General features: G+C 46.5%; 1 protein-coding gene across 1 annotated transcript in view; it reads right to left on the bottom strand.

Moving 5' to 3' along the window:
• PRKCE (protein kinase C epsilon) overlaps positions 1-27,563 on the bottom strand; it is a 471,868-nt gene that overhangs the window by 69,454 nt on the left and 374,851 nt on the right. The window contains exon 11 of the mRNA XM_045827647.1: positions 10,454-10,608. Within this exon, the coding sequence (XP_045683603.1) occupies positions 10,454-10,608 (155 nt within the window). The remainder of the gene's footprint in view (positions 1-10,453; positions 10,609-27,563) is intronic.

Below are 27,563 nucleotides of genomic sequence, written 5' to 3' on the forward strand. Positions count from 1 at the left end.
TCAGGACCTAGGTGAGAAACGCACACTGTGTACACCTGTGTTGAGGAGGACACCGGCTGGCCCGAGAACCGGTTTAAGGAGGTCAGCAGGGGAAGCACTTGGGAAGACAGGGGTGTAGAAACTTGTGTGCAAGTCCCCGAGGCAAAGCTAGTGAGTGGGTCGAGCTTGGGGATGGCTTCGGGCGGGAGGCAGATGAGCCCCGACGTCGTCCTGAGACAACGTGGAGTCCTCGCAGAGTCCTGAGCGAGAAGGTGCCCCAGCGCCTTGTTTGATGACCATTAACCTGCAGGAATGGTCAGCCGGTTACCACGTGACCAAAGAAGGATGCAAAACCATTCTAGTGAGGCCCCTGTGCCCTCCACACGAGGGGGTACTCTGCTCCAAGCCCACCCCGAGCCATCTTGAGCTCAGCCAGGGCCCACAGAGACTGAGGGGCCAGCGCAGCCACTCACACAGACTCTGCTTACATGTGGCATGCTGCCCACTGTTGGCTCAGGCAATTCCCCTTTTTAGTAGCGCAATCACTAGCCAAAGGCATTGAAGAAATAACACAGAAATGACAACATCTATGGGAATTCAGGCTCTACCTCAGATACATTGCATTAACACACGTTCCAAGATTTCAACTTCCTGTAGAACACTACAGAGTCATAAAATAAAAGCTAATACACAGATGCTGAATTTCCTTCATAAGACAGGACCCAACTCCTCACACTAGCTGTTGTTTGGACGACTTTAACCTAACAAAATGTTTTCACCAGTGTGCCAACTGGCAGGATCCATTTGGGGAGAAATTTTCAAGACGAGCAAAGTGAGTCTTACCCACTGTCTACTCAGCCATTTGTGACATGGAGCAATGGCGGTGGGAAGAACGGTGGGAAGCTAACATGTAACAAGCGCTTACTCTGCACCAGACACAACAGTAATTACTTGACATGCATTAACCTGTATTTGACTCTCCCACTATCTGCCAGGGGGAGGCAATATCCCCATTGTTCAGATGAAGAAGCTGAGGTTTAGGGAAGTGAGTTGCTTGCCCAAGATCACGTATCTTGAGAACAGTGGAGACAGAGTTGGAGCCCAGGGGTCCTTAACCACCGTGCTGCGTTCCCAGCGCTAGGGACGGTGTCACGAGAGACACAAAAGTAGGGTTCCCGGGCACTTTTCATTTGAACACACACTGCCAGCTGAAACACTCAAACAAATTCAATCAGGAATTTCCCTCTGGTCCCAGACTTCCTCTTTGCACTGAACCTACAGTGTCAGTGGGAGTCAGGATCCTACTTCCAATCTGGTGGCAATACGTGGCTTCCGCAGAGGAATGTAAACCCCTCTTTCATCCCAGCCACCTTAGTCTCCACTCTCCCTCCCCCCTCCCCTTTGTCATGTCGCACCAACTTCACCCCACCCTGTCCCTGGTGGGTAACACCACAAAAAATTTGGGGTAACAGCCTCACATCTAAGTAAAACTGGACCCACAAAAAAGTGACCACTCCTGAAAAACCCATGATAATATTTAGCGTTCCTTTACCAGGAGGACAAGCCCTTCAGTTCTACAACATGGTGGAGGGACAGAATGACTCTCATTACCAAAATGCACATTTTTAAGGTCAGCCTGTTTGCGGAAACAGGTTGTGTAGGGACTGGGTGTGGAGGGGGGGTGCTGCTCGTGAAGATGGACAGATGCAAAGGGAGCCCAACGGGGGGGCTGAGGCACCAAGCCAGACGTTGCAACTCTCCAACGCAAGCACATCTGCCAGCTGTCTCAGCCCACTGGCCACTGCCATGCGCACTGACCAGCACTTGCTTTCCCTGTCCCAGGGTCCCCAAGTGCTCATGGTGGTGCCCTGCTGCCAAAGAGAGGCTCCCTTCTCTGGAATACTGCCGGGCCCTGAAATCTGGGCCCTGCCCTAGATGGCTGTTGGACAGAGACTCATGTATCTACCACCCTGCTGCCCTCGGATCGGTGGACAGAGACTCACGCATCTACCACCCTGCGGACCTCGGATCAGGGCGTTGCTGCACTGTCATCACTGCTGGTGTGTCTATACCTCCCTCAGGCCTTGCTGGGCCCCAAACAACTTCCTGGGGCCCTACTATGTCCATTAGCTTATTTAAATCTTTTAATTTATGCCCAAACTGGTCATCTTATTTTATTTAATATCTGTTATGAGCTCTGCTTTACAGACACGGAAACTGTGGCTCAGAGAGATGAAGTCATTTGCCCAGGGCTATACCATCAGTAAGTGGCAGTAAGGTTCAGTGCTGTGCTGTGAACCCGGGTCCTCTGTATTAGTTTCCTGCCAGAACAAAGCACCACAGACTGGAGACTTACACAAGAGAAATGTATTCTCTCACAGTTCTGGAGACTAGAAGTTCTAGATCATGGTGCTGGCAGGCTTGGTTTCTCCTGAGGCCTCTCTTTTTGGTTTGTAAATGGGTCTTTCCCCAGTGTCTTTATATCGTCTCCCCTCAGTAGATTTCTATGCCCTAATCTCTCTTTATGAGGATACCCATCATACTAGCTTAGGGCCTACTCACATGATCTTATTTTACCTTTTACCTCTTTAAAGGCCCAATCTCCCAGCACGATTAGGTTCTAAGGTATCGGGGATTAGGATTTCACTGTGCCAATTTATAACAGACACAATTGATTGTACCCGGCACTTCTGCAAATGTTTTCTCATGTAATTCTCAAAACAGTCTGGGGAACTTCGTGTTTTAATTCCCATGGTAATATGAGGAAACTACATTTCAAACAGTTTGAGTATTTGCACCTCCCGCCCCCCCGCCCCAAAACAACAAAGATGAGGCAGGCCCAGGATTCCACCCCAGTTCCCTGACTGCAAACGCAGTGCTATCTCCAACGTCCAGCTTTGCTTCCCACGCGAAACCGTAGCTGGCAGCAGCGGGACAGGGTGACCCGACCGTGGCAGCCATCGGGTGGGACTGGGCAGGATCTCCCTTTTTGGAAAGATCATAAATCCCGGATAACAGGGGGATCTACCACAGGGGGGTGCGGCGATGACTAAACTAACCACACAGTGCTCAGAGCTGGTCTGGCTCATGACAAAGGCTAAACAAGGGTGCTGCTGCCACTGTTGTTGCTGCTGCTTCTGTTGCAGTGGGAACGGTGGTTATTTTTGTTGTTATTGTTATTATTATTATTTTATTGACTTCTGGATAAAGAGGGTAGCGTAAGTACCCACAACTATTTTTCTTTTCTTCCCAGAATCATACACAAAGGCTTAAATATACAAACATGAGGAGAACAAGAGAGGAAACAATAGCAACAGAAGTTTGGAAGCTGGAGAGCACAGGGATAAGTGGTAAATGACTTAGTAGACCCAGAAAAGAGCCGATTCCTAAACCAGCCATGGGGAAGTACAGGACAATCAGATTTATGGAGCAGAATCTTCCACCTTCTGTCCCACCAAAGCTCAGGAATTTGCAGCAACAGTCACCTCTGGTGGTAAGAGTGATGTGGAGAGAGACAAAATAAAGGTATTTGGTTGAAAAACAATTATACACTAGATTTTCTTCTTTACTCTGCACAGCCCCTTCTGTGCCCCCTCTTCTCTAGAGAATTAAAATTCTCTAGAGAAGAGAAACAGAGGTTCTCCAGACCCAGGGTAGAACAGGGGGACAGGACCAGCACCAGGGCACAGAACTGGAAACAAGCCAATTAAATGAACACACGTTTTCTGGGAGCTGGGCCCTCCAACCCTCCTCCCTCACTGGACTCCGGATATATGGGCTGCCAAGCCCTCTCTCTCCAGGCAGGACCCTGGAAGTGCCTTCCAGGGTAACTTGGGCACTCTCAGAGGGAAGGTACAGATGCACTGACAGACAAGGTGCCCCAGCTAAGTGGTCAGCCAGGTTAGTCTACTATGAACCCCAGGTTGACTAATCCAATATCTGAATGCTAGTTCCAGAATGAGAAAAGAGAGGAGGAATTGCTAAAGAAATATTTTCCAGAACTAAAGGACATAACTTTTTAAATCAAAATGGTTTATCCAGGGCCTAGTGCAATGGATGAAAATAGGCCTATACCATATCATTAAGGAATTAACAAGCTCCCAGAAATTATAATATATGCTTACAAAAGATCAAGAATCAAAATAGTTTTAGCCTTCTTAATAGCAATACCAGGAGTTAGAAAGCAAGGGAACAATAGTAAATTCTGAGAAATACTAGTTTTCAATCCAGTATTCTATACCCAGCCAAACTGTTTACCAAGTTTGAAAGATAAAGATGATTTCAGATATAAAAAGAAGATCTCAAAGATTTACTTCCCATATTCTTTCTCAGAAAACTGCTGAGGGTGCTTCACCGCACGGAGGAAGTTTATCAAGAAGGAGGAGACAAGGAAGGGAAAGACAGGAGTTCCGAGAAGGAGAGGGGTGAAAAGGAGTGCTAGGGCCAGAGTGCAGGCAGGTCCCAGGGTGACGGCTGTGCAGCAGGCACCAAGGACACCCACTCAGGCTGGAGCAGTTTAGAAGGCTCTGGGAGAAGTGTATCCAGGACTAGGAACTTGACAGAATAGCTACGGCACCTAAACACCCTGAAGGGAGAGGCAGACAATCTGTAGAAAGTTCAAGTTGAATTAATAATGTCTACATGGAAAACCAATAGATAATTCTTATCTGCAAAGAAAACAAAGAAATTTGTATAGAAAAGGAAAAGTAATTAAAGCATACCACATGGCTTCATTCCAAGTAGTATTTCACAGTCATAATAATGTATACAAAGTATATTCACTTAACCAAGATTACACTGAACTCTAGTGAGGATGGGGGGATCGGAAGGGGGGGAGAGAACTGAATTCTCACTTTGGTAGTGGGAGGCCACTAGATAATGCCTAAAATAAAGTTTCAAGAAAGGAACAATAAATGCATGTTATTTAGAAAGACACAGGTTTGTGCCCAAGCGTCAGCTAGGAGAGTTGAAAGTGGTTGTCTCTGTGGAAGGAGAAATTGGGGGCGGGGGGCAGGGAGGGAGGGCAGAAAATGGCTTTTTATTTCTTTAAACACCTGGTTGAACAGTTTGACATTATCTATATGTACATCTTAGATTAAAATAACATCTGAGCTTTATAACACCTCATTGTGTAAACTGGGGTGAGTCACGGCTCAGGTTTGGTTTCCAAGTTCGATCTGTAACAGGGAGTTGGATTAGGTCACCTCCGAGGCCCTCGCTGATCTAACACTCACACGCGAGATTCCTGCCGCAGCAGTAGCCGTGCCCTCCCGTTACACACTCAGCCCTAGATCCTCAGGAACTGTGTGTTAGAAGGTCATTTTCTAGTTCTGGTGAAGATGGCGGACGATAAGGATTCTTACCAGATGTGATACTGGGGACTGTAAGAAGATGTAAACAAAGTGAGTGCATTCAACACTAAAATAAAATAAAAGTAAATAAAAGTAAAATGGCATTTTTAATGGGTGGGGAAATTGCCGACAGCTGAGAATGATACTCTGTGGGGAAACAGGTCCCCGAGTACCCTAAATGATTTTCTAAGGGTGAGGCCCTTAGGAGGGAGGAAAAGGGGATGACCCCGACTCCTCCCTTTTCCCTGCTTTGTTTTAGCATTAGATTGAAGATGTATTGAAAGACGGTGAGACTCTAAATATTAGACCTTCCATCTGTTAACACAGGATTTAAGTGGAGACTTCACTGAGTCAGGAAATGCCCACTGTGCCAAAGGGCAGAACATGGTTCCAGGGACACGGCGGGCTCACACCTCCTCTCCCTTTGACTAGCAGGACAGCAAGGCCACAGTTTGCGTCACAACTCCACATGCGTCTTTCAGGAAGGCTTGGCTTGGAGAGTACAGCTGCAGACCTCAGTATGTCTCCAGCTTTTCTGAGGGAAATCCCTTCTAAGCCCCTCCCTTTTGGGCTTTGTCCCCCAGACCTGGAGAGGACAAGACATTTAAGACTCGGGTTTATTTAGTGCTCTGATGTTTGACTTCATCTTTGTTCTCTGCTCTTAATTCTTATTTGACTTTTTATAAACATCATCATCAACAAGAAAAGCCTTTTCTAGGTACTTCTTGAGTGCGGAGTGAGCCAGACTCCGCCCAAGCAGAGACACTCTCTTTCTCCTCTTCTCTCTCCACTGCCCACCCAATTCTGGCACCAGGCACACAATAGGCTCCTGGGGCGCACTGACTCCTGAGGAGTGGTGATGACAGCTCGTCAAAGATCGGAAGTCTTGCCCTGGCCAGTGGCTCAGTTGGTTGGAGCGTCGTCCCGTACACCAAAAGGTTGTGGGTTCAATCCCTGGTCAGGGCATATACCTAGGTTGCAGGTTCAATCCTCAGTCTGGTTGGGGCAGGTACAGTAGGCAACCAGTTGATGTTTCTCTTTATATCTCTCTGTCCCCCTCCTTTTTTCTAAGAATCAATAAACATATCTTTGGTGTGAAAATTAAAAAAAAAGATTGAAAGCCTTGGAGAATTTAAGGAGCACCATAGCTTTATAACTCATAACTTCTTCCTCTGCTAGAAAAAGACTAAATTTTAGGGCTCCAAGTGACAAATGCTAATCATTAATAACAATTTACATAAATAAAATACCTGGTCTTAGCCTTCACCTCCATCGCTACAGTCTGACGTCCAGCCACCCCTCTCAACTACCATGGGAGGGAGACAGGCAGGCACTCCTGAACTTCTCAAGTGGAAGCCTGTCCCAAGGAGGTTCAGTAACTTGCTCAGCAAGATTTCTTAAACCTTTTAGAAACCGTTCAAAGGTTTTACCCAGGGGGCTATGAGGCTGGTGAAGGAAAAACTGACTTTATACATTTCTTTGCTGCTTAAATTATTATTTGTCCTATGACTACTACTTTTATAATTCTTTTAAGAGGAGTTTAATTTTATAAGAAGGGAGGAAGGAATTCATTTTCCTGCAATTTCAGAATTCCCTTTTGAAGCCTGGGCTGAATGAAATATCCCCAACGTTCTTTCAACACACCTTAATAAAAATCAACTCAAAATATGATAACATTAGCTACCTGAGAACTTAGTGTGGCAGGCACTATTCAAAATTATTTAGACCTAGCAGCTCACTAAACCCCCAAAGACTCAAGACAAAGATACAACAACTATCCCCACTGTACAGATGAGGACACTGAGGCATAAAATGCTAAGATGCTTCACAGGGTGGCAGAGGCCACGGTCTCCAACCCACTCTGCTGCAGTGCCCCTGGCTTCTGGGCTGTCTGCCGAGCCCTGGTTCTCTTCCCAGGGCCCCCAGCTGCCCTCTGTCTGAGGCAGGTCACACAATCTCCCTTTTCCATGTCGCATGGACAGAGGAGCGCTCTCAGGGAGTCAGTCAGTGCCACTGAGCAGCTCAGAGAAAAATGCGCAAGCACTGAGCAGCTGGTAGTGGAGGAGGAAGTTCCCCGAATCACCTTGGGAAAGAAGGGCCACCCTTCGAAGCCTCCACCTCTCATGGGGTGTGCAATTGCGTAGGGAGGGAAAGAGACCTTTAAAAGCCGTAGTTAGGAAGAGTGGACACAGTGAGCCAACGCCTTCCTCCACAGAGGAGTGCCAGGAACGCTGGGAAGGGGACACAAAGACGGGGCTCTGCTGCTGCCCGGTGTGGGAAACCAGCGCAGAGAGGGACTGGAGGAAAGGAAAGGCGGCTGTGCCTGTCAACCCGGGCTGTCCTGTGAGTGTGAGCCAATGGCCCGAGAAACGTCTTCTTCCTTTGGTCCTGAACACTGGCCAGTGAGTCGCTCATCTGTGTGTCAATTCTAGCAGGAAGGCTGAAAAATTCAATCTCAACTTGAGCAGTGAAGTTCTCCTCCAATAACTGGTTTTGCTATTCTTCCAAATAAAGCCCTGTATCATACAAACTATGGCCTCTGCCCGCGCCCCAGAAGAGCCAACAGGACACACTCTCACTGCCTCTCCAGCCAGCTGCAGACTAACTGCCCTGAATAACCTTCTGCTGACAGCTTAAAGCAAAGCATCGTGGGAAACAGAGACCACATGGTCCTCATTAATCCATAAAAGGAGAGATATGAAGAAATGGGGACCTTTTCGGGTCAAGGAAAAAAAAAACTGTCTACTGCGTGTTAGGAATGCTTCTAACACAGACTTTTAAGAAGTATACACCTGTGAGGTAGAAAGCCACTGGACTGGAAGGCTCTGGACTTACAGACTGGAGTAACAAATACCTAGCGAGCACCTACTACAAGCAGGGTACTGTCCTAGGCCAACAAGGTAAGTGCTCAAATGTGGTGTCTCAATCACAGAAAAAAAAAAGATTAAGGGGTTAAAAAAGAAAAAAAATGACCCTTAAGAGAGTTTGCTACTTAGTGAAGGATCCACGTGGATGCTTAGGCCCAGCACAAGGTGAACAGTGGTAGGTGCAGCCGTGACAGTCCCAGACTGCAAATGAGAGTGTGCGGGACAGGCGGGCTCACTCTGGCAGGCGGGATCAGGCTTTGTGAAGGCAGGAAGTACTGCATGGCAGAGAGGGGAGCGAGGCGGGGCACAAGCATGGGAAAGCTGGGCACTGGCAGATGAGTTTGAGGAAAGCTAAGAGCCTTGGTGGGTTCAAAACAAGGTATTGTGGGAAGTGAGAGAAGGAAGGTGTATGGGCTGTAGCAGGCAGAAGCTAAGGTGACCTCCAATGATGCATACTCTGGCATAATTCCATAATTCCCTCCTCTTGACTTTGGTGGAAACTGAGACTTCCCTCTAACCAAAAGAATGTGGAAGAAGGGATGGGACATCACTCTCACGACTATGTAATATTACAGTGCAAAGGCAAAGGGATTTGCAGATATAATTATGGTCCCTAATCATTTGACTTTCAGAAATGAAAAGGAGATTATCCTGGGCAGGCCTGATCTAAATGAATAATTCTTTTAAAGGAGGGTCCAGGCTTTACTTAGAGACTCAAAGCAAGAAAGGCTTTCTCTCCTGCTAGCCTCAAAGGAGCAAGACACGTGAATTCTACATCTACAAGGAAATAACTTCTACCCACAACCACATGAGCTTGGAAGAGGACCCCAGACTTCAGATAAGAATGCAGCCTGGCTGATATGTCAATCACAGTAGAGAGATCCTGCGCAGAGGCCCAGGTACACCAGGGCCTGGACTGCTGACCCACAGGAACTGAGAGGTAATAAACAGTTGTTATATTAAGCCACTAAGACTGTGGTAACTGCCCTGACTGGCGTAGCTCAGTGGACTGAGCATGGGCTGCGAACCAAAGTGTCGCAGGTTCAATTCCCAGTCAGGGTACATGCCTGGGTTGCAGGCCATGACCCCCAGCAACCGCACATTGATGTTTCTCTCTCTCTCTATCTCCCTTCCTTCCCTCTCTAAAAATAAATAAATAAAATATTTTTTTAAAAAAAGACTGTGGTAACTTGTCCTGCGTCAATAGGAAACAAGTAGGTGAACTCACAGTGCAGGAGGTCACGAACAAGAGGGCTAGAAAGTGCCGGCTTTGTTATGCAGCCCACAGGGAACCACTGACTCTGAGCAGAGAGGCACATCATTCGGGAAGCTAAGGAATGTCATTAGGAAGCAAAGCCTGGGTAGGGGTTGGTCAGAAACCTTTTCAGAACATTTAGTTGCTCCCAGGAGTGGGAACTTGAGTGACCAGTGAAGTTCTAGTGAGTGACTAAGTTCTGAGATGAACCAAACCAGCTATCCTTCCCCCAAATTAAAAAAGAGGGTGAAAAAGCAAAAACCAAGAAATTGACAGTCACTGAAATAACTTTAGAACTTTAGTGGCCTGTTGCTAATTATAAATATTTACTTCTCCCAGAATTCCTGACCTCAGAGAAGAGCCTGCGTAAATAGGCCGTCCTTACTGGAAAATGTGTGTGTGCGCGCGCATGCGCACGCTGCGTCTCATGTTTTCTTGGACCGGGGACAGGGCAGTAATCGGGGACTAGATGATCTGCAGAGAGTCACTTCCTCTGGATATTGTCTAGTTCCCTTCCTTTCCTCGGCCTGGACCGTAAACCCTGAGACCCCCGGGCAACTCCTCCTTCTCTGATTCTATCTGCTGGAGACAACTAAGCCAAACAAACTGAGGAAGTGGCAAGAGGTTGGGAAGGGGAGGAAGTTCATGGCACAGAAGGAAAAAGTAAAGAGAATGCCCTGATGTCGAAGGAAGAGGGTGGGGAAAGAAAGAAATGAAGGTCACACCAAGGTCGTTGGGCACCAGGCCCTTAAAATGTCGTTCTTGGGCTTTCAATCAAAACTGGCACAAGCAGCGGGTCTCCTGGGGCTATTCAAATATTAACATTCGCGGCGATAAACAGCCGCCCCCTCCCCAAAGTCCTCTGTAAGCAAATTAAAACAAACAACTACTCTGAAGCGGGTTACTAAGAGACCAGCTGGGCAGCAGCCAAAGGCAGTTCGAGTGTCTGGAGGGTTCTCTCCTTGCCCGCTGTCGGGAGGGGAGCGGGGCTGGAGAGCTACCTGTAGATGACTCCGTGTTGGTGGAGGAACATGAGGGCGGACGTGACCTCTGCAGCATAGAACCGGGAACGAGGCTCGTCGAACTTTCGGGAGCGCTGAATCTGGAACATGAGGTCTCCGCCATTTACGTACTCCATGACGAAAAAGAGGCGATCCTGAAAGGAGAGGAGAAAACGCCATTTAGCTCATTTCACTGTGGCTGCCCACACAGGCCGGCATCCGGGGAGCCCATCGTGATAGAACCAGGATGCTACGGGGACCTGGCTGCTGGCTGGATCCTGGAAGCACGCATACAATCCAGAGAGAAGATGAGTGCATGCCGCGCACCACTGAGGGTCCGGGGTGCTAGCTTAAAACCTCTTGCCCTGTATTACTTTCACGGGCATTCTCTCGGTCTAGCAGAAGAAGACCAAAGTTGACATCAAGGAGACTTGGATTTTTGTCCGACTTCTGTCACAGCCTTGCAGTGTGGCCTTGGACGGGTCTGGAGGCACCAGCTCCCTTTACGTGTGTGGAAGGTTGAATAATGGGCTCTCCAAAAGATATCCATGTTCTAATCCCTAAACAGGTGAACATTCCCTTTGATGGCTATCCTGGGTCACGGGGCGGGGCAGGGCCTTTCCTGCAACCACAAATGTTCTCAGAAGAGGGAGGTTTGAGAAGGGAAGAGAAAGCAATGTGACCAGAAGGCAGAGACTGGAGTGATGTGGCCACAAGCCAAGGAAGGCAGCTGCCACCAGGAGCTGGAAGGGGCAAGAAGACTCCCCTAAAGCCTGGAGGGAGCACGGCCCACCCAACACCTTGTGTTGGTCCATGACGCTGGTTTCAGAATTCTGGTCTCCAGAACTGTGAGAGAAGAGATTCTATGTTTTCAGCCACCAAGTGTGTGACGATGTGTCAGAGCAGGTGTGGAAACCATACAAAGTAGCACAGAACAAACAATGTCAGAGCCCCTTCCCATGAGGGCCACCTGTCACTCTGGATGATGTTCCCTCTGGGTTCCTGCTTCAGCCCTCAGAAAAGCCAGGCCACAGTCTCAGCTCCTGGCGGCAGAGGGGTGGTGCCTGCTTCTCCACAAGCCATGGTCATGGGGAAGAAGATGAACTGAAACGCATCTTGGCTACGATTTTCTAAGCCTGTGGGGGGTGGGGTGCTATGCTAGGCAGGGGGTAAAAATTGTAAGTCATAACTGTCCTTGGGGGACTTATCATCCAGGGGTGGAGATGGAAAGGGAGCCAAGTGATGAAAACAGAATAGAAGCAGAGTGCCTTAAAGACACCGGGTGCTGACAGGGTTGGAGAAGGGAGCGCTCCCTGAGCCAGGGGACCATGCGGGATTTTCAATGGGGCGAGGCCTGGAGAGGAGGGGGAGGTGGGGCAGGGGAGACACACACAAACGCCTGGGTGTGGGGATGCTTGGGGACCAGGAAACTGGCCAGGGCGGCTGGGGTGGAAGGTGATGTTTGAGAGACCAGAGGAGCAGAGCACCTTCTTAACATACAGGTGGAGTCCTAAGTGGATCTCCCAGGAGAAAGTCAGCATATTGTTTTCAGTCAAAATTCATAGAATCACTTCCATTAAGACTGAGTAAAATCACAATGATACTTTTTCATTCACGCAACTGATAGTGCATCTACTTTATTATTGGCATCTCTTTGAAAAATAAGTCCATCGTTAAGAACTGTTATTAATTCAGATAACCTTCTCTCATATCCCAATCTCCAGAATTTTTGAGGCTTTCCTGGTATTCAAAATGGGCCCAAGGCCCAAGGTCTAGTTTCTTTTCCATTTGCCCCACCCTTCCCCTTCAAGACCTGACTCACTTTCCTCCCAGAGTACAGTTTTGTACTCAGAAGTACAGAGGCTGCCTTACTGACCATTCATTCATCCATTGCCCATTCAACTATTCATTTCAAAACCCGGATGCTCAGAAAAACCCCGGGCCCACGGAACCAGAATTTCCGAGGGAAGGACTCAGGCATCAGTGCTTTAAAGCTCCCCGTGTGAATCCCATGAGCAGCCAGGGCTGAGAACCACTGACTCTTCCATCTGGTTTCTTCCAAGGTGTTTTGCGTCTGTGAGATATATGGATTATAAGTTATTTGAGTTTTCCTTTTTTTTTCTCTTTTCTTGTCAAGGATCCCCGAGAACAAGGATTCTTGAACTTGTATCAGAATCACACAGAGGTTTGTTAGAACCTGGATGGACTGCTGGTTCTATTTCTGATGCAGAAGGTGAGGAACGGAGCCTGAGAATCTGCAGCGCAGTCCCCAAATGATGTCGATGCTGCTGGTCCTGGGACCCCAATTTTGAGGACCACCACCCTGGAGCACTTGCGGAAAGCCTTTCACCAGGCACGGACCCTGCACCATGTCGTGGACACGGCCCTCGTCCAGCTGAACCACACCATCAGAAATGGCCACAGCTGCACCACTCCAGCGCCACCACTTTGGACCTGGGCTTTAGAGACCACGGAGCATTTCCTTGGCTGTGTTTGAATGAGTTCGAATCTTTAAAGAAGAATCTTCTGCCCTCCCTGCTTACCCTTCCTTGCTGCTTTTCCCTTCTAACACTGGACGCACGGCGTTAAGAATAGTGGCTGTGCAGTGAGAGAGAGCTCCCACCCCAGCTTCATCACGTGACTGGCTGAGTGACCCGGGGCAAATGAGTTCCCATCTCTGTGCTCAGTGTTCTCCTCTGTAAAAATGAGGATGGTAATAAGACCTGCCTTAAAGACTTCTTAGGAGGATTAAATTATACGTTAAAATGCCTGACTCATAAATGGTGCTCCCCAAAGATCATCTATATTATTGTTTCTGGCAGTATTAGAGCTGCTATTATTATCACGGTCAAGTCTTCATTTTTCCTGTCCTTTCAGCAGCATTTTCCCCTGGTCACCGTCTCTTCCAATGAACACTCACTTCCCTTGGCTGTCAGGCTGCACTTCCTCCCTATGTTTCTGGCAGGGTTTTTTCTGCTTCCTCTTGTAGGCTTCTCCCTTCCCCAGCCACTAGGTGTTAGAATTCCACACAGCTGGTTCTAGAACCACCCCCCACCCCCACCACCACCTTTGCTCACTCTGTAATTGCTGAGTGATGTCATTGATACCCACAGCGTTCAGTGTACCTGGACTCGGAGGGCTCACAAATGTCCACCTCCATCCTAGACCTCTTCTGCAAGCTGCAGACCCATTTATCCAACTCTGTTTCTGACATCTGCCGCTAGGTGCCCCAAAGTCAGTTATGTTCAAAACTGACTTCGTAATCTTCCCCTCAGCCAGCGGGTCCTCATCCAGGGTGCCTGTCTCAGGGTCGGGCTTCACCCTTCGGCCAACTGTACACGTCAGAAACTGGGAAGTCATTTGCAATACCTCCCTCTCCCTCTCCCTCACCCCTTGCATGCACCTTTGAGCCCTGCTGCATTCACCTGTTGTATCTTTGCACTTCCTGTTTTGTACATGTTATATTTGTCTACTTTGGTCCATCTCTACTACCTTCATGACCACCATTCTGGCTCAAACAGTTATTACCTCTTGTCTAGACTCTTGCCTTGTATTCCTGCTCCCTACGTCAACCCCAGCATCCCCACCACATGCTGATCGCATGACAGGCAGTGTGCCCTGCTGAAATGAAATTCTGATTGTAACTCACCCCCTTCCTCCCCTCATTCTACTGGCCAATTCTTTTAAAGGCTTCCTGTTGGAATACATAGAAAACTTCTTAATGTGCCATACAGCTCGTATGGTCTGGCTTTACCTACCCCCGAGTCATCTCACTTCTGGCTGCCTCTCATTCCTTCTGCCTCAGCAGAGAACTCCCTCCTGCCACAGGGCCTTTGCTCATGCTGTTTCTTCTGCTTGAAATGTTTCCCCTTCTCCCTGCACCTTGTTAATTCCTCCACATCCTCCAGATTTAAGTGCAGCCATCTTTCTTCTAGGAAGCTGTCCCTGACTTCTCGGCTGAGGTCAAATCCCCCCAATATGTGCTATGCTTTCCACTATAGCGTTCAGAACAGTGACAGTTTTATTTGTTTGACTGATGTATGCATTTCAACCCCAGTAGTCGGTATACTAAATTAAGGCAGGAACTGTGGAAAATTCTGGTTTTTGTTTTTAAAGGACATTAGCCTAACCCAAAAGAAAACTGCTACAATTTCCGTTAAAAACAAGCACTGTGTGGGCAGAGGAACAAATGAGGTTAGGGGGCTGTAAGAGAGAACAGGAACCAAAGGGTGCACTAACATTTGTGTCTGCCGAGCCCCGCTGTGTGAGGACCCGAAGACAGTCGGCGCGCTGCGGCGCCTTCCGCCTGCGGCATCTGGAGTCGGGGTGCTCCGACCACGCTGCCCTCCTGGAATCCGCCTCTCTCGGCCCCCACTGCTCAGGCGCAGCTTCCAAAAGCCCTTTTATTTTGTGGACAGATATCTTCACTTCCCTGGGAGATGCTCAGTTCCTTAAGGAGCACGTCTTATTCTTCCTCCATCACCCCTGGCTCTGGACTCTGTACCTAGGGAGGTACTGCACCGAAGTCTGCTCATCCAACCCTCCCTCCATGCGAGCGTCAGGGAGAAGGGATTTTTGCCAGTGTGCGCCCTTACCGTATCCTCAGCAACTAGGACTGAGCCCGGCCCACCGTGGGCTCCTAGTATGTCTTTGTCGAATGTGTGAGGGATCGAACTGTCGAATGTGTGAGGGATCGAACACTCACCATGGATGAGGCTCTAGATGCTGGAAGTTCAACAGTAAACTATATTTGCTTTCCCCATATTATTAGCCTCATTCTGAGTTATTCTAACATAGGGCAATTTTGAACTCCAGTTTTAACCTGCTTTCTACTCAACACAGCTCAGTCGACCCTTTCTATGGAGGAATGTTTTAAGGCAAGATAAGTTTTTCACTTCCCCTCCCTCCATTCAGTGAGTCCGCATTGTTTCTGGCCTCCACACCTAACACATCTGAGAAGCATGTTTTGATGCAGAGTGAGAACCTCCAGTCACTCTGGGAACTGCCTAATTACATAAACTGAAATCCAAAGAAAGCTGGCAAACCCAGCGGCTACTCCTTAATCCTCTCTTGGCAGGGATCGAAAACAAAACAAAAGAAAACACTAGCTTCCTGGTAAAGTAAGCAAATATGTTTTCTGAGGTAATCAAAGATTTTAAGAGCCTTATTCTACCTTCTCCTCCCTTAATCTCACCTGAATGTCTAAACAGTTACGATCTTGTGATACCAAGTAAAATAATACAATTAGGAAAGAGATTATATGTCACGGCCATTTAGGGTAAGAATAGTTAATAATGACCTACAAGCCGGAAGGGCCACACCATCTATTAGAAATCCCCGCTGTGCCCCACTGCGCCCCATTTTCCCAGAGCGCTAACCTTTCCTGCCTTTGAAGGGAACACTAGACCCGCCCTATTCACCCTTTGAGGTGTGATGGATAGTCGGGGGCTTCCTCTCCGCAGCACTGCGTGTCCTGCCAGTGGGTTTGTTTGGACACACACTCTTCATCATTTGTTAGGTGTTTATATGTGCAAAGATTCTATCACTTTTGAATGCATTTCACATAAGCGCCCAACAAAAGATCGGACTTGGAACAGTTTGCCTTTGATGTGCCAGTGACATGATGAACGATTTCTACAATGTGCCGTCTGAAGGTCCTCACCCCACACTCTGTCACATCTCCTTTTCCCCCGTGTGTCTATGTCATTTGACCCATAGACACAACAGGTCTTCCTGGGTACCCAGCCCTGGGGCAGGCGACTGGAGAGTCTGGAGTATGATGTAAGCCACGACTTCGGTGTCCAGAAGCTAGGAACTGAAGACGGGAAACCACAGACAGCAAGGCAAAATGCTCCATCATTAGGGGACAACTCTCTTCTTTCAAATTCAATTGTGACACCCATGTCTCTGGGTCATATTTTCTTAGCCCCACTAGAAAGTAACTGCCCGTCATTCGGGCCTTACCACTTATAGGAGACCACTGTAAGAAACAGTCATATGAAAACCCTTTTATGTTTTATTTTTCGTAATACTAGTGGTATTGATGGAACTGGCCATTGCTATAGCTATTTGGTGAGGCAAGTCTGAATTTGAGGAAAGGCCACTTGAGTGAGGTCAGGAACACCGGGAGGAGGGAGGAGGGAGGAGGGAGGAGGAGGAGGCCTGGCGAGTTAGAGGCACAGCCTTGTGGGGCAGCAGTAAGCAAAGTGAATGCTGTATACGGGGACGAGCAGGGTAGAGGCGAGCCCGAGAGAAAACTCACTATCTAGGAAACGGCTCATCAACTCTGGATACAGGCAGGATGGAGAGAGGCTGGGTACTGATGAGGGGACATGGTTCTGAAAACATATGTGGAAAGTAAAGAACTCTAGAGATCTTTTGAGTTATAAAATGGCATCATGAAAGCTGATGTTAAAAAAATGAAAACTACTCTAGCCCTGGCTGGGTGGCTCAACTGGTTGGAGCATTGTCCTGTACACCAAAAGGGTGAGGGTTCAATTCCTGGTCAGGGCACATACCTAGTGGGTTTGATCCTCTGTCAGGGCATGTACAGGAGGCAATCAATAGATGTTTCCCTCTCTTGCTCTCTCTCTCCCCTCAATCTCTAAAATCAGTAAACATATCCTTGGGTGAGGAGGACTAAAAAGAATAAAAAAGAAAAACTATTCTAGAAACAGAGTTTAAGATAAATGAAAAAGTTTAAGAAAAAGTTAGCTTGAAGTCACTCCATCTCTTCCCTATTTCCACTGTCCTAAATATCTTATTTTTGAAAAAGAACAAGCAACCCTCCCTCTCCAATACACTGCCTTGGTAGAACAGGAAGCATCTCCTGCAGTGACCAGGGCCACGTCTCCCGCACCTGGCTGTGTCCTTACAATGCCTAACACCAGGCCAGGCTCACCCAAGCCATTCCAAAGATGCCATAATACAGCACTTACTGTGTCTCTGATACTGGGCTTACTGTGTTTCCACAACTCTAAGACACAATCATATCAAGGGCCTGAAATTCCAACTATGGCTAGAGAGCTATGCTTTCGTAACCTCATTTCTTATCTTTTTCTTTCTATCAGTCATAATGGGCTTGACGTTTAGTCCTATAGAGTTGTTGCTGGGTTCATACACATGGCTGCCCTGAGCCAAATCAACCTCTCCGTGATGGCAGGAAAGCGCGGCTGACATTACCACTGCGCTCTGGCCCCTTTCATGTTCTGACTCCTGTGACAGAGCCAACATGAAAATGTGCTGCCCTGGGGGAAACTGGCAACTTGGAAAGAATACACTGACGTACAGACACAGCTCAGTCCTGTGGATTCTGAACACTTGATCACATTGTTTTAAACCTTAAGTGGCATGGCTGGTGGCTGCAGGCACCTTGAAGAGGATTTCTGTACCACTTCACTAAGACTTTCATTTGATGACAGGCTGAGCATGAAAGGAAGCTTTTTGGTTATTACATTCTTTGATTTCCATACTTCTGCCCAGGATGACTCTGAACGCTGGGCAGAGTGCTGAGATAAATGTATAAATATGTGGTGTCATAGCACAGGGTCCTCTCTGAGGAAGGGTTTAATCATGGTCGTGCTATTGTAAGAAGGTGCTTGATTCCAGCATGGGTGGTTTTATGAAAATCTAGGAGCACAGACTCCAATTCACACCCTGCAGTCCGCTCTGAGCGGGCAAAGGGGCCTGTAGAAGCAGAGCAGACACAGCCTGTGTTTGGTCTGTCCACAAACCTTTTGTTCTTAACGACTTGGAAAGGTGGTGAGGCGGCCAGAGCAAGTGGCAGTGTCAGGAGCGAGTCACCTTGTGACGGGGACCAAGGGCTCAGCAACTTGGATAGCCAGCTGGTTTCTCTAGATGTAGAAATCCATGATCTGAACAGACTTGTTAATGCCACGAATGAGAGAAAAAACTTGGGAGCTTGAGAACCTCAACTGAAACAGTTCATGCCTGGACAGTACACCATCCTGTTTGTGATACTCTGTCATGAGTGTTTTTGAATGTTCTGATAGCTTTCTCCATACACACCCTCCCCTACGTAGTCCAGACTCAGGCACTGCATCCCGTCTGCCTGCGTGTGAGTCCTGGCTCAGCTATTGTACTTACGGGCTTTGTGAGCTTGGCCAAACAGAGGTGTTGGTTGCCCCAGCTGTTAAATTAATATCCGATAGTAGCTACTTCATGGAGAATTAAAATAGGTTATCCTTAATTGTAGGTGTCTGACAAAAAGAAAGAAAAGCTGCTCAGGAAAATATTAATTCTAATTTTTCATTCACAAGCCTGCGTTTGGTGGCCACATATGGTGTAGTGAGGGACCAATGTCCTATTGGTCAGTTAGTTTGGATTTATAGAGAGTCTTCAAAAGGCTACAGTCCAGTTGGAGGAATGAGAACTTCTGATGAAATATGAATTACCACCACAGTATTTCATTCCTAGTGGATTTGTGATGAAGAAATAGTGAAGGAAAGTTCCATGGAAGAGCTGGGACTTCAAGGAGGGGAAGGGGAGCATCAAAATGAGTCAGGTCTGAGCATCCCAGGAGCAGGAATGCCTCCCGAGTGCAGAGATGGGATGCAGCTGGTGTTCCTAGGCAACGGTGAGGAGACCTCACTGCTTGAAGCAAACCATCTCCATCTTGGCCTTTTATTTCCTTAGAAAAGTATAATCTAAGGCTAATGTGAGACAACAAACAAGGAGAGGTTAACAGTGGCAATCATGTGTTGAGCACCTACCACATGTGAGTTATGAGCTACGTTCCCACTGATGCGAGACTCTCGGAAGCAGGCGTTAATACCTGCATTTTCCAGAGTGAAACAGAGGCTCAGAGGTGGGAGCTGACTTGCCCAAGGCCACAGGGCTGCTGAGTAATACAGCCAGACCTTGAACCCAGGCCCATTTGTCCCAAAGCCAGGCTTCTTTCCATTACGATGGGAGCCACCCTCAGTGTCATTCAACAGAGCTGACAATAGAGCTCATGTTTTATGCACCAAAAGTAAAGGTGCTTAGGGCTAAGGTTCAAGACTGAGTGCTCAGGTCTGCACATGAAGCCTTTGCTCAGGCTGTATTTATAAACGTGGTTCTGAATCTCTAGGACAAGAACGCAGCTGCTGTTTAAGGGGGCGTGGCAGAGATCTGCTCTTGCGGTCTCCAGGGTCCACCTGGAGTCTCGGTGAATACAACGTCCTGTCTTTCGTGGGGTCTACTTTCTGGCAAACTCCAACATCTAAATTACCCTGTGACCATCAGGGGAAGAGGTCCTCCACGTGGGGAGGGAAGTGCTGATGCCCAGAACCACATGATCCACACTGACAGAGGCTAACATCGCCCTCAAGTCCATGGGCCAAGGACAACTCTGTGATACTGCAGGCAAAATTAAGGTTAGTATTTTAACCTGAAGAAAATTCCATCCTTTCTTGCTTATTGGAACAGTCATGTGGGAAGTAAAGGCCTGAGTGATTGCTAGAATTGACCAAAAAATTGCTAATCTGGGGCTGTTTAAAATAGGAACAGCAGTCCTAACTTCTTATAGCCCTGAAGGCATTATTACACCAAAGTCATCAAATAAACCTGAAATAATATTCAAACTTATTTTTACCAAGACTTAAAAATGTGTGCTTATGGTTTATCATAATGGTAATTCCATTGGTACATATGATCATACAATGATCTAGCTTGGAAAATTCTTTCTATTGAAAGTAATGTGGAAATCTAAATTTCCTGATAAATTCCAGATAAATGAACTGATTCAAATCAGGTGGGAACTGATTTTTTAAATAGTCAGAAAATACATGAATGAGTGTATTTTAAACTATAAGGCATTAATCATCTAGGTATGTTTGTTATTGCTGCTGATTTAATTGCTTTTTGCAAAGCACGCACTTTAAAAAATCCCTGCTTATAAAAATGCATCACAGATGCATACTACAGCACTGCTCAGACAAGACCTACCCTCAGCCTGGAGACACCACTTCAAAGGCTAGTTATATGACTTCAGCTTCAACAGTTAGGTGATTGGCAACTTGGATGGAGTTCATCTTGCAGATGGCGGGCACACTGAGTGAGAACACTGAAGAGGCTTCTATGTAAAAGCCATTTTCCCAAATGTCCTGGATTGTCAGCTCACTCAAGAGCCTTCAACAGGTCTTCGCTGTCATTTGGAACAGAGCCCAAATTACCAGTAGTCCTGCTTTTCACACTTTAGCACGTATAAAGAATCCACTGGGCACTTACACACACACACACGCACAGATTCCTGGACCCCACCCCCCCAAAATTCTGAGTCTGGAGGTCCAGGTTAGGACCTGAGATTCCGCAATTCTAACGAGCTCTCAGGTGGCGCAATGCCGCTAGTCTGCAGACCAGACTTTGAGTAGTCCAGGTAGGGCCTCACCCAGTCCTTCTTCTCATCTCGCAGCCACCCCTTGTTCTTGGTCCTCCCTGACCCACCCAGGCAACTCTGCTCCAAGTCCCTCCTCTCCACACACCAAACACTTCCTCTTCCCATCCTCCTCTTTGGCGACGCCTTTTCCAGTGAAGACAGCATACAGAGAACTCTTCTTCTTATGAACTCATAGTAGTACTTCAACCACCCATGTGATGATTAATCATATCCTATACATGATAACCTTACACCACTATTCAGGCACAGAGGGTTATTTCATTTAGTGTTATTTTTCTGCCCTACTTCTTCAATTGGACTTTTCTCAGTCCTTGAGAGCAGGAATTATACATTGCATATATGTAATAGTCAATCAATAAATAATGAGTGGCCCTGGCTGGTGTGGCTCAGTGGACTGACTGCTGGGCCTGTGACCCAAAGAGCCGCCAGTTTGATTCCCAGTCAGGGCACATGCCTGGGTTGCAGGTCAGGTCCCAGTACGGGGTGTGTGAGAAGCAACCACACATTGATGTTTCTCTCCCTGTCTTTCTCCCTCCCTTCCCCTCTTTCTAAAAATAAATAAATAAAATCTTTAAAAAATAAAAATAAATAAATAATGACCAATTAGACTTACCCATCAATATAGGTAATATAATTTTGGTTTTGCTTAGCTAAGATTGTTTGAATTACCAAGGTGGGTGACTGAGCACCATTACTTTGGACAATCCAACTCAACACCACTTTATGGTCTTGGTTTCCAGAGCAGCCCCTGAAGTCTCCTTCTGAATCCCTTTACTGAACCTAATGAAGTAGGCATGTGCATAAATTAGATGGCTGATGACTTAAGCAGCTCACCTAAATAGGTAACTTCTCTTCATTCTGGATACAGACCAGCTAAGGCCTATACACTTGCATAACCCTTCTTCTAAGAATTCCACAGAGGCATGTGCCTGCCAATGAATCAGAGTGTAGGCAAACCACAGTGTTTCTCAAGGACAGTGAAAACAAAAGATATTCTAATTGTCTTCTGACTAATCCCTAATTAGTAAAATAATCAGTGAGTTGGTGAGGAAACTGCTTTCCACCACAGTATTATGTTAAAAATGTGTATTCTTTTGCAATACTGACCTACAAACAATCCAGTGCCAGGAAATTCTAAACAAATGCCTGGAAAAGGAATACATTTCCACATTTATATGACTTTTACTGTTACTCTACTTTGTGTCCAATTCTTGGTCTGCCAAGTAGGAGGCAAACTAAGTAACTATTACCAAGCGAATTGGTTTCATAAGAATCAGCAGTCCTCGACTTCGGGCTCCCAGACTCTGCTACACTAACTGGAGGGTTAGCACTGGAGGGTCTTGCAAGTGCCAATCAATCATTAGCAGATACCTGTTGATCTTCTACTACATGCAAGCCCCCGAGTGTTGCCGCCAACATGTAAACTGCTCATTCTCTGTCTTCCTCTCAGAACTCCAAGACACGTCTGTCCTTGAAATTATACTTGGTGTTTCATTTTGTACCATGTAGTCTGGGCCTGTACCTAAATATGCACTGAGCATGCAGAAGAGTCGAGCAAGAGCACAAAACCCACTGCCTCGGGCTGACAGGTACCCCTCACCTCTGTCTCTCTGCCCCCGCTCAGGAGTCTAAACCACTGCTTCAGTACCATTCTTTTCTCTTGAAACCAAACTGTTGGAACCAAATTATTTTCATGGACATGCACCTACCGCGTAGTGCACTTCATGCATCTGGCATCTGTTCAAATAGGACATTGTGGTACCTTAAAACGGGAGCAAACTGAGAATTAATTTTTCTAAAGAAATGCATTGCTTGGCCACTTAATAGCCAATTCACACGCATGAAAATTTGTAACTCATTTAAGAACACAAATTGTTAAGCAAGCACATCGACAGTACTCATCTAATTAGCAAATGCGCTAATTAAAATTGCCCTTATCTTTTTAGAATGGAAGGTTCTGAGGAACTCCTACCTGGCAGCAACGTGTTTCCTGCTCACACATGACAGTAATATGATGTCACCTTTTTGAACATGTTCCGTATAATTCAGATTTGCCACCAATTCTAATTGCCCAAGTTAGTTTTCTTTTGCTGTATATCTCTGTTTGGGTAAGATAGAACTCTGCCAACTTGGTTAAAATAGAAGCGCTGACAAAAGAGTCGTCAGCAAGAGCTCCCCACCGACCCAAAGGCAGACCTCACCACAGAGCTCTCTCCTCGCCCTCTCCTGCTCTCCCAGAAGCCCTGGACAGCGTTCCCACGTACTTACGGCCCCAGGTCAGCCAGTGAGAACGGTGGCCTGATCCCTGACTACACAGCAAGACTTCTGCCCTGCTCCAACCAGCCAAACGGAAAATTTATGAGAGACAGAAACAGATCAGTTCACAGACTATGCCCCAAGCACTAGAAATAACTTACTTTCACAACTTACTTGGACAAAATGTACTAGGTAATATGAAGTTGTTAAATGAACAGAAGTCTAGGATTGCTAACTGGTGTAGATGGTTCCCTACCCCCTTTCCCAGAGACTGGGAAAGTCAAGATGCAACCTACAGCCTTAGCGCTGATTCAACCCCCGTTCATCCAGTTCCATTCATAATTTGGGGGTGAAGAAAGGAGGGAAGGAAGGCAAGGTCTAAATAAAGGTAGGTGATTCTCATTACTTCAACACTTCCTTTGGGGTGACTTTAGCCAAGCCGACACTCAAGTGGGTGTGCTGGCAGTAACAGAGGGGAAACAACCAACCACAGGAAGAGAAGTTTATAAATGCTTTACCTTCACCCAATAGCGATAGTACAGGGCTATCTTACCCCCTCCCCGCCGCGCCCTGCAGAACCCTGAAGCCCCTTACCACTTCCATGTCCTTCCTCTAGGGCACAGCCTGCTACTCCTACATTTTCTCAAGGGCAATGCCAAGCTAACATGGCTGTTGCACTATCAGCATCCAGACCTTCAGAATGTCTATGAAATGGCACTTTCTGGAGAGCTGCTGTCCCCAGATCTTTGCGGATGGGAGGGGGTGGATGGAGAAAGGCAGCAATACAGTCTCGGAAAAGACAGCTAAGACAAGTTGAAGAGCAGCCTTCATTGCACAAGCCCCACTTGCAAGGGGCCAGGGTGCCTTAGCTTCTCAGGAGACAACGCCACCAGTTTCAGCATGAATCAACTGGTCTGCTCTATTTTCTAAACTTGCGCAAACACTTTCCTGGAATCAGCAACATGACTCAAAGCACCTGCAATCATTTATTTATGGCTCAAAAATAGAATAAAGATATTTCGGGATAGTTTTCCAACTGGAAAATATTTAAATTTTCTCCCCCCGCCCATATATTTCTGACCTCTAGTGACATCCTATCTCCAGCATTAATATAGAGACCTGTCAGAAGTATCTGATTCTAGAATAGGAAGTAAAAGAGTTTGGGCTGAAATCTGAAAAGGAGTCACAGCAGATCTGATCTGAACGGTGGTTCTCACACACAAATAACATTTGGCTCTTCAGATGGGAAGTGCAGCCAATCATTGACCAAAATGGCTGAGTTCTTCTTTGGTCTGTGAGGCTTAAGTGGACCCACAATAAGACAGAAGGGCTGTTGGTGGAGTCAGAGAAAGTCTGCATGTGAGGTGATGTCTGCTTTCGCTTCTTGGGAAATAGACGGCTCCGAGAGTCCATTAGAAGCCATGACAAACCCCAAACACCATTTCTCAATGAGGTTTTTGGAGGAGTTAGTTCACCCAAAGACACATGCCCTGTCCTTTGGATACCAGATACAACAGCATTCTTTCAAGGCTTTAAACAGTTGCCTCCCCATTTTCTCTTTCCCTAAGTAGGCTTTTTGGCTTCAATAAAGTGGGAATTACATCAACCCCCATTCCTTTACCTGTCTGAATAAAGGAACTTTGGAGAATTATTATCATCCACTCTATGATACTAGCTCTGAAATCCAGAAGAATTTAAATTAAATGTTTTAAAAAGTCAAGAATGTGCAAGGGTCAAATAATTTAAGAGTGTGGTCTTGCAAGTTAGAAAGTCAACACTTTCTCCTCCATATTCCAGTTAAAAATGAAGAGCAACATCTGTAGAAAGCTCAGGCTCACTGTCAGCAACAAGAGCACCCCCCCCACTTCCTCCCCCTCAATCACACCAAAGGGAGATGCATTCCACACATCCCAGACCAGGGACTCAGACAAGCCCAGAGAGACCAGGAAGCATAAAGAAGCAAAATCTACAATGCTCAGGAGCCCAAAGAGAGAGAGAGCCCAAGAGAATCAGGAAAAAATTCTGTAACTCTAACTCTGCCTCCTGTAGTAATTTATCACGCTGCTAGGTTTAGACCAATATACGGCACTTTCCTATTCCCACAGTTTGTATTGTCACCTAAATCAGAGTGTAACCAGTGTTAGAAAATGTTTCTTTGTATCTCCCTAATTCTTCTTTCTATCTAATCTAGAAAGGAGATTCTATTCAGTAAGACTCTGCTGCTGGAGCAGACTGCTGATGATAATCTAAATCCCTTGGGCTACAGTGTAAACCTTTGTTGCCAAGACTGTTCTTTCCATTGTCACCCAGTGCCATTTTTTTTAATATAAAAGAAACCATCAGTGCAAGGAAATCTCATTAATTTGGGGTTGCTAATTAGTCAGTATGAAGAAACACATCATTAAATGAAATTTATGTGAACTTTATTTGTAAATATATTTGCATGATTTCTGGGTGTCAAAGAAACAAGTCTATATTTTATAGGCAGTTCACCATTCTTATATATAGCAAAAATGAGCAAATGAAGCATTTGAAGATTGAAACCTCATTATAGTCTACAACTCCTGGGGCTCAGAGAGGAACTCAGAGGCGCTCAGAAATGAATCCTCTACCCTCTTCCCCAGTTCTTTAATAATGCGTATCTTCAATGAGTGTGACAGAATGCTCCTCCAATTCAGGCAAAAGAGGAGCCACTAACTAGCAAGGATTATTACAGCAGGAAGAACAGAGATGAGGCTTTGTCTGGCAATGCCCTGCACATCCTTTCCTTCCCCTTTCACGATGGTCACAGTTGCAGAACTCTCTGTCCTGGGAGCAAGCTTGGCTTCCATTTCCACAGGCAGGGGAAAACAAACAATGGGCTGCTTCACAGAGCATTGGACAGCTTTTCCCAAAGATGAGCCTCATCTCTCATCAGGTGGAGTTTGTGGCCCTGGCCACAGAACCCGTCTGGGAGTCTGTGCTCAAAAGTCCAGAACAATTCAGAAATTATTTCAGCTGTTCTCATTTTAGAAGTAAAACAAAAACACCCAGTAGAAACAAACACATGCTTCTGTGTATCTATTTTTAAAAGAGAAGCACAGCTCTGCCCCTGACATTTTGTCCATTTTTTTTTCCTGCTTGACTTCAAGATCTTGTTCATAAAAAATACACTACAATGCTGGAAATGAGGATGTTTCCAAAATTCCTTCTCTTTGAATGTTACAAATTCACTCACTTATCTTAGCCTAAACTATTTTAGGGCTTCGTCTGCTCTTTCTGGCTCTGGATCAATCAAACGAAATAACCAGTTGCTGTTTCCTCAATATTGACTTTCTCAGCAATACCTTTCCAATTTTGATCACCCCCTAGTGGCAAAAGCAGTTAACTGCAAGGTACTCAGCAACTGACTGTAGAAAGACCAGCTTTTCTCCTCCCTGCCTTCTGATGCTGTTTCCAAGAATACACTTAGAAAAAGGAGAGGCATGCTTGAAGATTTGTGTGCTATTGTTTTACATGTAGGGAAACCTACATTAGTAAGCTGAGTGTGTACCCTTCAACTCCTAGTTAAAAGAATATGGGTAGTGAGGAGGGGTGGCCAATCCAAATTAAAACGAAAAGTTATTACATTGCAAAGAACTTTAGCCATCTTTCTAACTTCCCTATTTACCTTAGTCCCCATGGTTTGTTTCTAGTCCCTGATTCCCAGAGAGAGTTTTAGAATCACAGCAGGGCTTCCTTGGCATGCTGGGCTTCTCATGGCTTCCTACCGGGAATGCTTTGCATGAAGAGGCCGCCTGGATTGGGTGAGACACATCCACCCAGGGAGCAGCACTCTGGCAGGGCGGGGAGTGACCTGTCACCGGAACATGTACATTAGCCCATGCGCTGGGGCAGACTTTGCTCCTAAAAGTCTAAAACCCCTTCCTCAGCAAGACGATAGGGGCCATGTCCATATTACTCATTTTGACATCACCAGCGTCTGACGCAGTGCTTTAGACCAAGTAAAAGAGCAAGAAACACTAAGCTTATGCCTGAATAAGAGCAAGATACTGCAAGGGTGCTTGGCAAAGCAAGGGCAATGCTAACCTCCAGAGGACTCTGCCTGTAGGCCCCGATGTCCCTCCGACAACTAAAGAGAGGTAAAACTCTACTGCAGGAATCATATAGATCCCAAGCCACCAGGCCACCAAGTCCCCCCAGCTCACTTGAATAAAAAGGGGATTCCCTTTTATATAATTTCTTAGAGCTGCTCCGTAGGTTTCATGTCAAGGAAGGGTTCCATTAGTACAAACAGCCTGAAACTACTGCATTAGGACACTGGTCTCAGCAGAGTAACAGCCAATCGGAGGAAACAAGGCTAAAGAAATTACAGGAGAAAATCAGAATAGGACACAATTTAAAAAATAAAATTAGACAATGAGACCGACGGGGTTAGAAAGAGTGTTCTTCGCATTACTGGGATGGGCGAGCATC

This window comes from Phyllostomus hastatus, unplaced genomic scaffold (genome assembly GCF_019186645.2).
Source record: "Phyllostomus hastatus isolate PE091 unplaced genomic scaffold, TTU_PhHast_1.1 phas_scaffold_78, whole genome shotgun sequence".
Classification (NCBI taxonomy): Eukaryota; Metazoa; Chordata; class Mammalia; order Chiroptera; family Phyllostomidae; genus Phyllostomus; species Phyllostomus hastatus.